This window comes from Ursus americanus, chromosome 3 (genome assembly GCF_024610735.1).
Source record: "Ursus americanus isolate L20-20 chromosome 3, mUrsAme1.1.p, whole genome shotgun sequence".
Taxonomy (NCBI): domain Eukaryota; kingdom Metazoa; phylum Chordata; class Mammalia; order Carnivora; family Ursidae; genus Ursus; species Ursus americanus.
In genome coordinates this window covers 18,852,891-18,867,467 of record NC_142129.1, presented here as the reverse complement: position 1 = coordinate 18,867,467, position 14,577 = coordinate 18,852,891, and the positions used below count along the sequence as shown (strand labels likewise).

The 14,577-nt window shown below is 39.4% G+C and overlaps 1 protein-coding gene across 1 annotated transcript in view; it reads left to right on the top strand.

Annotated features, from left to right (window-relative positions):
- The window catches only part of EXOC4 (exocyst complex component 4), a 717,712-nt gene that overhangs the window by 577,781 nt on the left and 125,354 nt on the right, over positions 1-14,577 (top strand). Inside the window, exon 13 of the mRNA XM_045792625.2 lies at positions 8,892-9,047. Coding sequence (XP_045648581.1) covers positions 8,892-9,047 — 156 coding nt within the window. The remainder of the gene's footprint in view (positions 1-8,891; positions 9,048-14,577) is intronic.

The following is a 14,577-nucleotide window of genomic DNA, read 5'->3' as shown; positions in this document are numbered from 1 at the left end:
ACAGGTCCCACAGATTCCATAGCAAGCAGCCAGTCTTAATTTCTCCCCCGCAACTCAGCCGACCACAGTATCAGATGGAGTCTCTGTAACTTCGCTACAAAGTAATAACGACCTGGACTGGAATGGGGTCACAGTCAGAAAAGCACTCAGCCACTGTGCAGGGGACTGTCAGTCATTAACCTATCTCTTCAGCTCCAACTGTCCTGAAGACAAGACTCCCTCGAGCTCACCAGTAAGAAAATGGAGGTGCAGAAAGGTCCAGAACCTGGCTAGGGTCACAGGGCGCGGGGGTGGTTGTGTGGCTTCAGGCCAAGCGTGTGTGGCTCGAAAGCCCAGAGAAGAGGCAGTGTAATTAAAGAGGGAACAGGGAACCTGAGAATTGTTGCAGATGGTTCAGACACGTTCTCACAGGACCACGGAGTCCAGAGCAGTTGGTACGGACTCAGTTCCGGCTCTGCCCTCCTCAGCCTCTCCGACCCTGAGCAGGCCTTGGTATTTCGTCTATCAAATGGGAAAAATTGCCGTGCTTAGCACACAGGATTGTTACCAGGATTGCAAGAGTTAATACATGTGAAGTGTTGAGATCAATGCCTACTAAATGCTGTCAGCTGATAGTTATTGCTGCTGGTATTTATTATTTATTTTTAAATTAATTCATTGATAATATTGTTATTCACTAATATGATGGCAAAAGAAAGCTATTTTTGTAACCTCTGTTATTTCCCTGGTGCTTTGTGCTTCACTGCTGTCATTCACTCATCATTATTTATTCCGCAGTTAGTTATGAAGCACTTCTGGGGCCAGCGTTATTCTAGATGGAAGAGTATAAAAGTGAATACACTAGGCATCCTGCCTTCACGGACTTGACACCCTAATGAGGGACACAGAATACAACCAAGTAACAAATAATAAATTTCTCAGGAATAAGGGTGATGTGGTTAAAAAAAAAAAAAAGGCTCAAGGTGAGGGACAGCATCAGGAAGGACCTCAGAGAGGACCTGATGTTTGAGCTAAATTCTGAAAGTTGAGATGGAGCCATATGGCAATATGGGAAGAACATTCCAGGCAGAGGAGGGAGAGGTATGAAGATGGCAAGAGGCTCAAAGCTTAAGTGCATTAAGCTTAGCGTAACTGGAACAGAGGGAGAGAGAAGGAGGGAGAAGTGCATATTGAGTAAGGATGGACAGGTGCAAGGGGCAGATCATTCGGGTTATTTCTCGCTACGTGTTAGAATCAACGTGAGCCCCACTTCAGAATGTGTAATTGATACACTTTTAAAATGCTTCCCCCCCCCAAGTGTTTTAATGTGTGCCAGAATTAAGGACCATTGACAAAGGACCTCAAGGCCAGGGAATATGAGTTTTATTCTAAGTGCAATAAGAAGGCATGCATTTAGGGTTGAAACAGGCAGTTACCTGGTCTGATGTCTTTCCATAAAGATCTTCAGTTTGCTTGTAATAAGAATCTGAACATTGACACTTAACGACAAATTTTATATTAATTTGTGGTCCTCTGTTAACAATTCTTTCCTTCTTGTTTTTTAAATATCAGTTAGTGTAACCCTTCTTATGAGAACGTGTCTATTTAAAGGTTGTTATTAAATTATGCCCAAGAGGTACCTTCTACAAACTCTCAAATTTCAGATCCTTTTCCACGGGTCCTCTTGAACTGTTTCCCGTGCGTCATCTCCAGAGTAATCCGATGTTTCTGAAGCTGTGATTCTTAGGTAAAAATCCAGACCGTCATCAAGCTCTTTGACCAGCCTGAGGGTGATACAAAAAGAGCCTAATGTTTCTCTGCTCTTCTCCTACTTACTCCGCTCCATCTTATCTTAAGGGATTTGGGGGTTTTGTTTTTGTGTTTGTTTCAATGAGCAGCCTCGCGCTACCTCTTACTTTTGCAGCCCTCATTGTCATTGTCACTGTGTCCGTGGACGTTGCTTGGCGGTTTGGCCTGCTGTAGGTCCAGTCATTCACAGTTGAAAACCCACTACAGTAGCTTCCTCTGAACCATCCGTGTCTGGGGTTCATCCGTCTATCTTGGCTCCTAGTTTTTGAAGCATCTGAAAGATTCAGTCCGGGAAAGTAAACATCATGCCCTGGCTGTCACCAAACAGTTGAATCCAATTAGCCCCACCTGCCCCTGGTTGTTTACCTAATGAAAGACTCCGCACCCAGCTGTGTCCGGGGACCAGGCACACTCGCACTTCCCAACTGCTCCGGGGCGGAAGCAGGGCACACCAGAACCAGTCAGCACCAGCAGATGTTTTCTGAATGAAATTCACTCAGCTGTGTCTAGAGGGTAGACCCTTCTCATGGCAGCCTTATCACCTGCTCCAAGAGGTATACCTAGTTTCCTCCTCCTCCTGGGAACGGGTACAAATAGTCACACAGATGGCTCTGTCTGTGGCCCATTGAGCTGTGAATTAATTAGTAGATTATGGTTCTGGTAGTGGTGATTAACCCTACTCCTCTTGTGGAATAATTGTTGGAAATTTAGCTCTTCTTTTTTTGAGCTGTTTGGATATGCCCTAGAATTTTGTAGCCCACACAGTTCAGCATATCACAAAATGATAAACTAATAAATGCAGTTGGTGAGGATGGAGACTTTGCCATTTGAATGAAAAATTCCCTTTAGGGTAATTGTACATTGCTAATCAATGCCGATATTTCAAATTAGAATGCTTGGCATGACATTCAGGATTGATCTTCATTCCAGTATGAATTAATAATTTATTGTTGAGGGAAGTATATAGGTAGCATCTTAGTTCATTTTGATTACTGTTTTTTTACTAAAATAGGATCTATGAATATTAGTGAAGCCAGTAATAAAATATTGATTATTGAATTAAGCCAGTCTTTAAAAAATATATTGTAAGTGAACAATGTGGGTACTTTTAAGGTAGTATTTCACTCAGCTATTTTTTTTTCATTTCAGCTAGTGCTAAAATGAAAAATTCTAGATCTCTAAAATGTACAATACCATCTCACATCTACACACCCAGGCTATTTCCTAGATCCTAGGGCAGCATCCATGGGCTCAAAGATTTAGATGCTGGAAAGCTAATTCAGGTTCTAACTCTGTAGAGCAGAATTTCACCTGTGGTATGGGTCTAGGAGGAACTGAACCACCCAGCCAAAGTTCTTTCTAGATACAGATGCTAAAATTTACATTTTATATCACATCTCACAAAATATTCTTCTTTTGATTTTTTTTTTTTAAAGCATTTTAAAATGTCAGCCCTGTTCATAGCTTACAGGACATACCAACTCAGCTGATGGGGCAGATTTGACCCATTGGTGATAGTTTATGCAACCCAGTACATAGGATAAAGTTCTAATTTTGAAGTCTAAGTGATCAGTATAAAGGAGGGGTTTTGTTCATTTGCTTTCCAAAGGGAGAGATTATTGTAGGCTGACATAGTCAACGAATCCTTCACAGAGAAGGTGAGACTTTGAGGAAACTTTGCAAGAACGTGCCACCAAGAAGCAAGTGGAGTAGAAGGGGGAAGTATGTCAGTAATCACTCCGTAATTTATTTGTTTTGTGGGTCAGGACTTTTTTTATGTTGGCGTTTTTTCAGAGGGAGACACACCTGTAATCTTGATTCTGATTTGTGCTGAACTCAGAGAGGTATGGTGAGAGCCTGGCAGAGTGATCTCCAAGTTGACTAAAATATCAAATGACTTGAGAGCTCACCTAAGTCATTTAGTAAAGAGAAGAAGTAAAGGAAAACCACTAAGATGGTTTCAGTTTAATAAGTTACCTAGACTCCTATGACTGAAGAGAGCGTATTTTTAGTTCCAGTTCAGTTATTTATTTTCCAAATACCAGCTATTGTACTAGACACTGGGGACACAAAAACCAAAGAGAAATTCACTCTACCCTCAAAGAACTCCTCATCCAGTGTGAGATCCCAACTTGTAAAGAAGTGCAGCAGGACCAGTGAGAGTGGAAGTGTGTGTAAGGTGGTGAGTCTCACCTTTGAATGCACAGTGGAATCACCTGGGAGACTTGTGAAAACTCGAATGCCTGAGTTCCCCTCCCAGAGATTGATTTACTTGGTCTTGGGTGTGAACTTGGTATCTAGGTTTTTAAAAGCTCCCCATGTGATTCCAATGTGCCGTCAAGGTTGGACATCCCTGACACAAGGGTGAGGTGGCACAGAAGAAGAGGACTCAGCTGTCCTAAGGGAGGAATGGAAGTAAAGCTTAATCAGTAGAATCAAACAAGGAGGATGAGGAAAAGGTTTTCCAGGCAGAGACAATATACAGAAGTAGGAAACAGTACCCTCCCCCATTGAAAAAGCTCTAGACTACTAATTACGTATAGGGTGTTTAGCCAACACAGGCAAGGGTTTGGCTGGGAATAGTGAACACAGACAGAAGAGGAAAACAATAGCAGGAGATGAAGCTGAAAACCTGGATGTTCATTCTTACCTTGCTAACTCTGGACTTGGTCTTAGAATTAGGAATCAGTGGAGTTCTAAGGAGAACAACATGACTGTATTTGAACAGTTTTAGGGAAATAACTCTTCCAACTAGTGTGGTAAGTTGGACTAATGGTCTAGAAGTTCCAAGCAAGATGCCCAGTTACTGCCAAATCCAACTGACAAATAATGAGGATCTAAGTAAAGGTTAATGGCACTGGACTAAACAGGAAAACAGCAGCAGTAGTAAGATACTAAGGAGGTCGAATTGGCAGGATGTTGTGACAGTGGGTGAATAGGATGACTCTTAGTTCATGACTAAGACTCTTACTTGTGACTGAGTAACAGGATGGATGGTTGGACTGTTGACCAAAACAAGGAATACTAGATATTTAGTGGGAGAGGGAAAGGTGAATAATAAGTAAGTTCCTTTGATTCATTTTCATTTGAAATGCTGGTAGGACTTTCAAATAGAACTCTTCAGGAAGCCTTTGGATATGCAGGTCCAAGACTCAGACGAGAAGACAGCCATGAAGATATTAATTTGAGAGTTATCAGAATATAGGTCAGTTGAGTCTGGCAAGAAGATGAAATTTCCCGAGTGAGAAATGCAGAGTGGAATACCAATATTGAGAAAATGGGTAGAGGAAACGAGCCATCAATTTGTCTGAGAAAGAGATTAGGATAGCAGGAGTAGAACCAGGAGAAGATGATGATGTGGAAACCCAAGGAGCAATATTTCAGGAAGGGAGTTATGTGTCAGGTGCTTTAGAATAATCAAAGAGTGTGAAGAATAAAATACACCCATGGGTCAGTGGAACAGTTTCACAGAAATGGTGGTTCTAGAACGCTGACTGCAGTTGATTTAAGACTGAATTTTGACTTCAGTCAAAAGTGTGGAGTTGATAGATTTAGGAAACCCTTTTCCTACTCCTAACACATACAAAGTCCAGTTAAAAATATGTAACTTTAGGGGCACCTGGGTGGCTCAGTTGGTTAAACATCTGCCTTCAGCTCAGGTCATGATCTCGGGGTCCTGGGACAGAGCCCTGAGTCGAGCTCCCTGCTCAGTGGGGAGTCTGCCGCTCTCTCTCCCACTGCCCCTCCCCCCAACTCATGCTCTGTCGCATGCTTTCTCTCAAATAAAATCTTTAAATATACACACACACACACATATATATATATGTAACTTTTTTAAAAAATTAAATATGTAGGGGCGCCTGGGTGGTGCAGTCGTTAAGCGTCTGCCTTCAGCTCAGGGCGTGATCCTGGAGTTCTGGGATCCAGCCCCACATCAGGCTTCTCCGCTGTGAGCCTGCTTCTTCCTCTCCCACTCCCCCTGGTTGTGTTCCCTCTCTTGCTGGCTGTCTCTATCTCTGTCAAATAAATAAATAAAATCTTTAAAAAAAAATTAAATATGTAGCCAATTTCAAAAGGAAGAAAAACGATTCTCCAGAAGAGTCAAATGGAAGAAGACCTAAAAGCCATAGCAGTAAGCAAATACTGAAGTTGAGTGGCCCACAAAAGTATCAGGACTTCATATAGCAGTTGTCTTTGTCTGTTTGAGCTGGTGTAACAAAGTGGCACAGATAGGATGACTTATAAACAACAGAAATTTATTTCTCACCATTCTGGAGGGTGGACGTTCAAGATTAGGATGCCAGAAGGGTCAGGTGAGGCCCTCTTCCAAGTCGGAGACTTCTCTTGCTTTATCACATGGTGAAAGGGGCTAGGGAGCTCTGTGGGATTCCTTTATAAGGGCACTAATCCCACTCATGAAGGTTCTACCCTTATGACCTAATCACATCCTAAAGGCCCCACTTCCTAACACTGTAACATTGGTAGTAGGATTCCAACATGTGAGATTTGGACAGACACATACATTCAGATCATGGTGGAGTTCAGACCCAAGTAGGGGCTGGCATTTGAACACCTGCATGGCAGGGAGTTTTATCTGTGCAGAAGTTACACAAGGGACTTTTCTACCTTTGAGTGGAACCAGGAAAGCTCTAGACATGGGAATGAACCACCCAACTTGAAGATAGAAAAGTGGCCTCTAGAAGAAATCAGAATCCCACACAGGTGCAAGTAAGGACCTCAATTTGTACTTCCCATGTTGGGAGAGAATGTTTTAAGCCAAAAAAAGGAAAGAAAAAAAAACTTTAAACCTTACTTGGAACTAGTGAAACCTATATGATCCAGAAGAGGGGAATGCAAACCACCTAATAGTGATATCTTTAAAACTCAGGGCAAATGTAGGATTCCCACAGAGGGCAAGTCCCACTGACGTGGAGCTTACCGACCAATAGCAGAGCACATGAGAAAAGAAGGAAAATGCAGCTAAAAGGACATTTGACATCCAGCGAACTACCAAAAAATGTAAAGCCACATGAAAGGAACTTTAAAATTGCTGCTTTTAAAATATTCAAAAAGGTAAAGAAAAGAATCCATAATTCAAGGGCAGGTCATTTTGGAGGAGGAAAGCCAGTAGATTTCTAAAAGAGCTAAAGAGAAAATCTAGAAAGGAAAAAATACAATAATTGAAGACTTTTAACTTTTCAAAAAAGCAATAGATGGGTTAAATCCTAGAGTAGATCCTGGAGAGAGAGTCATAAATTGATAAAATGAGTGCAAGGTGAGAAAGAGAAGTCAGTGAGTGAAGCCACTGACCAGGTGACAGTGTCTGTGAAGGGTAGGGAGGAGCTTAACTGGAGAGAAATGCTGGATCAAGGAAGGGATTGATTCATTCTTTAAAAAAATAAATAAATAACGGGGTTGGGGAATATGTTGAGGGAGATACTAGATATGGAAAAGGGGATTTGGGGGGCAGTAGGGAGGATTCCTAAGAGCCTAGGTAGAGGGATTAACTGGAAGTGAATGAGGATGAGTCAGATTTGAAGATATTTCTGTGGGGGATAGAAGTGGAATGTTTGAAAGTGTGTAATTAAGAACCTTCCTTTCTGTGTCAGATAGGAAGAATATAGGGGAGAAGCAATGAGGAGATAAAGGGCGAAGGTTTAAAAAATAGCATTGAGAGGATGGGAGGGGAAGTTGAGCAGAGGCAGGTAAAAGGAAGGCCAAAGAACATCGAGGGCCCACCTGGCATATGACGTCATGAGTGTGAGATGGTACCCAGCACCCCACATATGTATGGGTAAAAGATTGTGGGACTAATCCATAAATACCGCAGAAAAGATGCAAGAAAATAAGAGAAAAAAGAGAATAGAAGGTACAGGGAGAGTAATTTGAGAGACCCAAAGAAAGAAGGTTCTGTAGTCTCATATCTGTATTGCTGACCTTAGTTACTGTTAGAAAACTTCCGCTTATAGTGAGTTCGAAGAATGCTAGAAGTCAGCTATGGTTCTCTTAGTAATTCTAGCTTATTTTTAGAGAACCAGAACGATACTGCTCCCTACAACCTGAAATCCTATTACTTCGAGTTAGATTGTCATGAGTCAAAGTTTTTAGGCTTCAGCTTCTTTTGTTGACAAACATTAAGTTGTTCCTTAAAGAGCTTTTATCATGCATACCCGCCGTACATATGTTGTATATTAAGAAATGCAAAATGTCCCCTAGTTATGATTCTGACACCAACATAAATTCCTGCCGGGGGTGGAGGGAACCTCCTGGAGTCTGGGTCACCTTGAGAGGGGGTAGCCAGCTAAGTAGCACTCCCTTCATAAATAAATGTCATTCCTGTCACGTAGAGTTGCTGATGATTTTTAGACCATTGAAATTAGTTATAGTGACAGAAACGTTGATCAGAAGGAGAAGCTTTTTAATTTAGTTGAAATTGAACATTTAAGATGAATTTACAGGTACTTTCTGGTAAGCGCAGTGTTAATAGCTAACCCATGGGCCCTATTAAAGGACTTGAAGCCTGTCACTCTAGGTCACCAGTCAAAGCCCACTGGAGCGAGCAATAATCAAAGACTTTTCGTGCCTGACATGAGGGGCAGAAGGTTTCTCTATGATGGTAGATTTACTTTGAATAGAGGGGTGTCCGTAGTTGAAAAAGTACCTTCACGTAGAACTAATTGGTGGTGTAAGCCAAGAAGTCAGAGAACAACCTTTTGTAACACTTCGTCACCTTGCCGATACCATTTACGTTGTTACTTCATAACATTCTTACTTGTTCAACGTCTTTCTTGAAAGATTCCCACCCAAAACCTACTATAGGTTTTTATTTATCCTAAGGGATTAACTATGATAAGGGTGACAAATTAGTATTATTATGACCTTTCACAATTACTCAGCAGTGAAGAAACTAAGAACAAAATCTAGAAATGGTTTCCCAGTAACGTGACCTGTTAATGGATGTCACGACTCCCAACTTAGATAATGGATTATGTTAATAAGAGAGGTGGCTATGGTATTTTTTTCCCTACAGCAAAGGTAGATGAAAAATGCAACTGATACCAGGCAACGTGCTGAAGTATCTCTTTTCCACTGATTGTGTTCAGGGGCATTGTCCAGTCAGAAGAGAAACTTGTCATCAGTGCATCTTGGGCAAAAGATGATGATATCAGCAGACTCTTGAAATCTCTACCAAACTGGATTAACATGGCTCAACCCAAACAGCTGAGGCCGAAGAGAGAAGAGGAAGAAGATTTCATAAGGTAACAGATTTATTTGTATTAAACATTGGGAGTAAAAACATCTGTTTCACTAACTCTTCCTTACATGAAATTTGGGGCAATTCTAAATATCAAGCAGCAATGAACTGAACTTAGTAAAGTCTGTTTCTATAATAACACACCTCATTTCCCATGGAAATATGTCTTGTACTCAAAATTTTAGAAGGGATTGATGTGAATGAAATTTGGAGAATTGTTAAATCAAGTTAAAATATCTTTTAATTTGTAGGTCCTTTTTCCCTCTGAGGGGAAGGAAGCATGTAATTTACTCATGAATGCATTTATTTATTCATCATTATTTATTATGTGCCGTACCTTGGAAAGATGACCGTTAACGACGTAAAGTTCTTGCCCATGCAGAGTCTTTTAAAATTGTTCTTAGCATACTCTTCAGTTCCTAGAACCGTTCGTTGAACTTTCTGGAAATATAAGTGAGCTTCTCATGTTTGTTCAAATACATTGTATTATCCCTGATTGTTTCCTACTTACTTTAAGAAGAGTAAGGTCTCAACTTTATCACTCAGCTTACCTTTGTACAACCTAAATTATTTACGTGGCCATGACACTGTGGCCTCATTCAATGAAGCTACTCACTCTCACACGGCTGGCATGCCACAGTGAAATATTTCCACTTCTATCACTGTAGAGCTGTGTAAAGTAGGGGAAAAAATGAAGTAATACTTTGTCACATTAAAATTAGGTTTATTCTTACTGTTTTTTGCCTATCCAAGTGAATGAATAAAGAGTAAAAATAAAAATCAAAGCACTTTAAAGAAGTAAAGACCAGAAAAAGAATACAGGAAGTAATGGCCACTATTTGACTTTGAACTCATCATAGAACTGTGGGCTCATCTTTTCCTCAGAATGTGGGTTGCAGCTGCAGACAAATAGGTTTTTACTGCTCACAAAGTTACCTGTTATTCATGCATGAATGATGGTGCCCCATTTTTACCAACCTTTTATTATGAAAATTTGTTACAGTACCATTTAAAACTCTGTCAAAATCATGAGACTCAAAAATTCACCTGTAATTTATTGTATATAGTATACTTTTTAGATTAATAGACTTTATTTGGGGGGGGGAGTTTTAGTTTACAGAAAGCATTGAGCCAAAAGTATAGAGTTCCCATGTATACCCTTACCCACCACCTTCAGTTTCCTGTTTTTACAGCCTGCAGTACGTGTGGTACGTATGTTATACTTGATGAGCTAATACTGATACATTGTTTTCAACTGAAGTCTGTAATTTACATTAGGATTTACTCTTCTTGTTGTACATTCTATGGGTCTTGACAAATATAAAACGGATGTATCGTCTCAGTCGCATTCAGAGTCGTAGTTGCACTGCCCTAAAACTGTTGGGCGTTCCTCATATTCATCCCTGCCTTCCTTTCCCCAAAGCCCTGCCAACTGCTCATTTTTTTTTACCATCTCCATAGTTTTGCCTTTTCCAGAATATCATAAGAGTTGGAATCATGTGTAGCCTTTTCAGATTGCTTCTTGTGCTTAATGATACACAGTTAAGATTCCTCCATGTCTTTTTGTGGCCTGATGACTCAGTGTTTTTAATCCCTGACTATTGCTCCATCGTATGGATGTCCTGTCCTTTGTTTCTCCATTCACCAGTTGAAGGACATTTTGATTGCCTCCAAGTTCTGGCAATGATAAAGGTGCTATATAAACACTTGTGTATAGGTTTTTATGTGGATGTAAGTATTTGATTCATTTGGGTAAATACTACAGAATACGACTGCTAGATCGTGTAGTGAGAGTATCTGTCATTTTGTAAGGAATTGTCACCATTTTCCAAAGTGGTTCTAGTTTGCGTTCCCGCCAGCAAGGAATAAGAGTCCCTGTTGCTCCACATCCTCTCTAGCATTTGGCGCCGAGGTTCTGGAGCTGGTACATTCTAACAGGTGTGTAGTGATACTTCGTTGTTTTCATTTGTATTTCCCTAATGGCATATGATGTTGAACAGCATCTTTTCATGTGCTTATTTGATATTTGTATATGTATTTTCATTGAGAGACTGCTCGTTTTTTAATTGGGTTGTATTTTCTTATTGTTGAGTTTTAAGAGTTCTTTGTATGTTTTGGATACTGTCCTTTATCTGATACGTGTTTTGCAAAGATTTTCTCCCAGTCTGTGCCTTATCTTTTCATTCTTTTCACAGCTTCTTTTGTAGAACAGACATTGTACATTTTAATGAAGTCCAACTTACTGTATTTTTTCTTTTATGGGTCACGCTTTTCTGCTTTCTGATTTTAATTGAATATTTTGTATGATTCCACTTTCTCCCCTCCCTTAGCATATAAATTATACTTTTCTTTTACCTTTTTTAGTGGTTTTCCTTGAGTTTCTAATACACATTTATAACTAATTCAAGTCCACTTAGCACTGGACCAATAAAACAGAGAATGCAAGTACCTTGTAACAAAGTATTCCTAACGCCCCCTTCTATTCCTTATAACATTGCTGTCATTCATGTATTTCCTTTATCCATAAGCTGTAATCAGTCACTGTGTATAATGTTGCTAATATTATTTTGAACAAATTGTTATCTGATAAATCAATTGCGAGTTAGAGAAATAAAAGATTTTATTATTCCTCCTCTAATGTTCTTCCTTGCCTAATATAGATCCAGATTTCTGAACTAAATTATTTTCTTTGGCCCTAAAGAACGTCTTTTAACATCTTCTGTAAGGCAGGTTCACTACTGACAAATTCCCCCCATTTATTTAATTGGCTTTATTAAGTGATTCAAAATTTGGGCAGCATCCTATCTAGCAAGTAGTGGGGAGCTCCCAAATTTCCTCAATTTTTGTTTGCCAGAAAAAGTCTTTATTTCTCCTTCACTTTTGAAAAATAATTTTGTAGGATACAAAATTCTAGTTTGGTGATTGTTTTCTTTTAATACTTTAAATATTTCACTCCATTATTCTTGCTTCCATGGTTTTTGAAGAGAAGTCTAATGTAACTTTTATCTTTGTTCTTCATAGGTAAGGTAATTTTTTTGCCTCAGGCTTCTTTCAAGATTTTATTCTTTCTTTTTGATTTTGTGCCAGTTGAATATTATATGCCTGGGTATAAGGGTGTGTGTGTTATCTGTGTGTTTCATGCTTGGTATTCTCTGAGCTTCCTAGGTCTGTGATTTGATGTCTGTCATTGGTTTTGGGAAATTCACAGTCATTATTTCTTCAAATATTTCTTCTGTTCCTTTTTCTCTTTCTTCCCCTTCTGGTATTCCCATTGTCCATATATTACACCTTTTTAAATTGTTCCTACAGTTCTTGGATATTCTGTTCTGCTTTTCTCTTTAAGTGTATCCATTTAATCATATCTATAACCTGAATAGTTTTATTAGAAGCAAGTCTAATAAAGAAGATAAATTATTTTTTCCCAACTTTTCAGGTTACTTTAAATGAATGTAAATCTTCCTGTTTCCTTGGCTTATTATTATGTAACTCTTTAATTGTCTTCTGTGCTTACAAAGAGATTTTCAATTAGTTTTATTAGTATATCCAGTAGCTTAAAGGGATGGGCTTCTAGCCCTATTCCAGAAAAGAGAATGCCAATCCGAAGAGCTGCATGTCTGTGTGTCACCTCATGCTTCGGATACAGAAAAACTAGATTAGGGCCCTGGCTTTCTTATTCCTGCTCTGCTCACGAGTCGTATCATCTTCCATCTTAAATTTGAAGGCAAAACAACTTACACAAACATTTTTAAAAATTTTTAGTGAGTTACAATAGACATGAAGTTGCGTGTAACCTTAGGTATATAACTCAGTGAAATGTTACATATGATTATACCCAAGGAATCACCTCCCAGATCAAAATATAGACCTTTCCTAGCACCCAGATGGCCTGCCCTCAAGGTAACCACTATTCTGACTTTGATCACCGTCGATCAGATTTGAATGCCCCCAAAATTTATGTAAGTTTAATCATAGTATGGGGTGTATTTTGCTGAACATTATGCCCTAGAGATTCGTCCATGCTTTTGCATGTAGACATAGTTTGAAGGCAAATTATATTTACTTTAACAATAGAAAAATAATTTTTTCAATCTGTTTCATTTTGTTTGTGATTCTTTCCTCTTAATCTTTCATGTTCTCTCTACTGATTAGACGTTGAAAGCGAAGGTAAGTAGGAGAGAACACCTTTTATTGATATTCCAATGTGGCAGAGTTGACAGAGCCTTGGTCTAGCACATTAGAGTACTATAGAGCATGGCAGGAGCCAAAAAGACTGAAAAGTCACACTCCCCTCCTATAATTAGTTTTTCAAGCTCAGAGGGCTATTTGGCGCACGGATGAATATAGAATCCAGTGCCCTTTGCATTGAATAAAGGTTATGTTCCCTTCATTACTAAATGAGGCCCTTTCCTATTCTAGTTTCTTAACTAAAAAATAAAGTGTGTTATTTCCAGGCTTAACTTTGAATAGAGGGGGAAAAAATAGGTCAAGCCAGGGCCTTAATAGAAAAAGGAAAAATAGCAAATATCCTTTTGTTCCCCCAAGAAGCTGAAAGCAGGCTTTCTAGCCCATTGTCTTTGCACCAGTCATATATATGTATATATTTATCCTTTTGAGATCAATGAATATCCACTGATAAAAGCAGTCCCGCTTTCTGGAGATGTAATTAACAGAAGAGGTAAGGTGTTAGGACAAGTAACAGGGGTGAGGAGGGATTGTCTAAGAGTTGGGGAGGCCATCTGTATTGGGCTGTCCCCAAAAATCTGTGGCCCCCATTTCACTCAGTGACCCAGGATTTCAAAAATAAGAATCATTTCTCTAGAGCCACGTTTGAAAATCCTTAAGTAGACAGATATGATTGGTGAGACCAGGACCAGACTTTTCAGGTGATAGACGTCAAAGAATACATAAACCTACAAATTGGTCTTGAATTATAGCAGGCAGAAAGATGAGCAATAAAAAATCGTTCACTCTGTTTCAGCAATTACAGCAATCAGAGTTGATGGTGCCTGGCACTATACAGCCGCATTATGAGTTTCCAGGGATGTTACTCCCATTCAGGTGAGAACAGAGGGGTGGAGAAATTAAGTAACTTCCCCAGATTCACAGACCTACTGAGTGAAAGAGCTAAAATTGGAGCCCAGGTGGTCTACCTCTAAGAACTACCCACCATGATCCAGCAGCCTAAAAATAGATCAGAAATTTACAGTTCTGGACTTTGGAGTTATTCCTTCATTTTCATTGAAATCATTATAATCTTGACTGGTTTTCTAATCATTTTATGCTAATGTCAGACATTTGTCATATAGGTGTCTAGATTTAGTTTGCAATTATTAGTATTCACTGTATTACATTGTTATGAAATCTCTGAGTTTCATGTTTGCCTAATCAAAGAAAAGAAAAAAGAAAAAGAATCATTGTTGGAAAAAGAAAGATGACACAAAGGGGGTGAAAATAAAAAGATGATATAAAAGAAATTATGTAGGTTTCGGATAGAGTGTAATGCAGTCCTGAATAGGGAAGAGAGAGTAGGGATA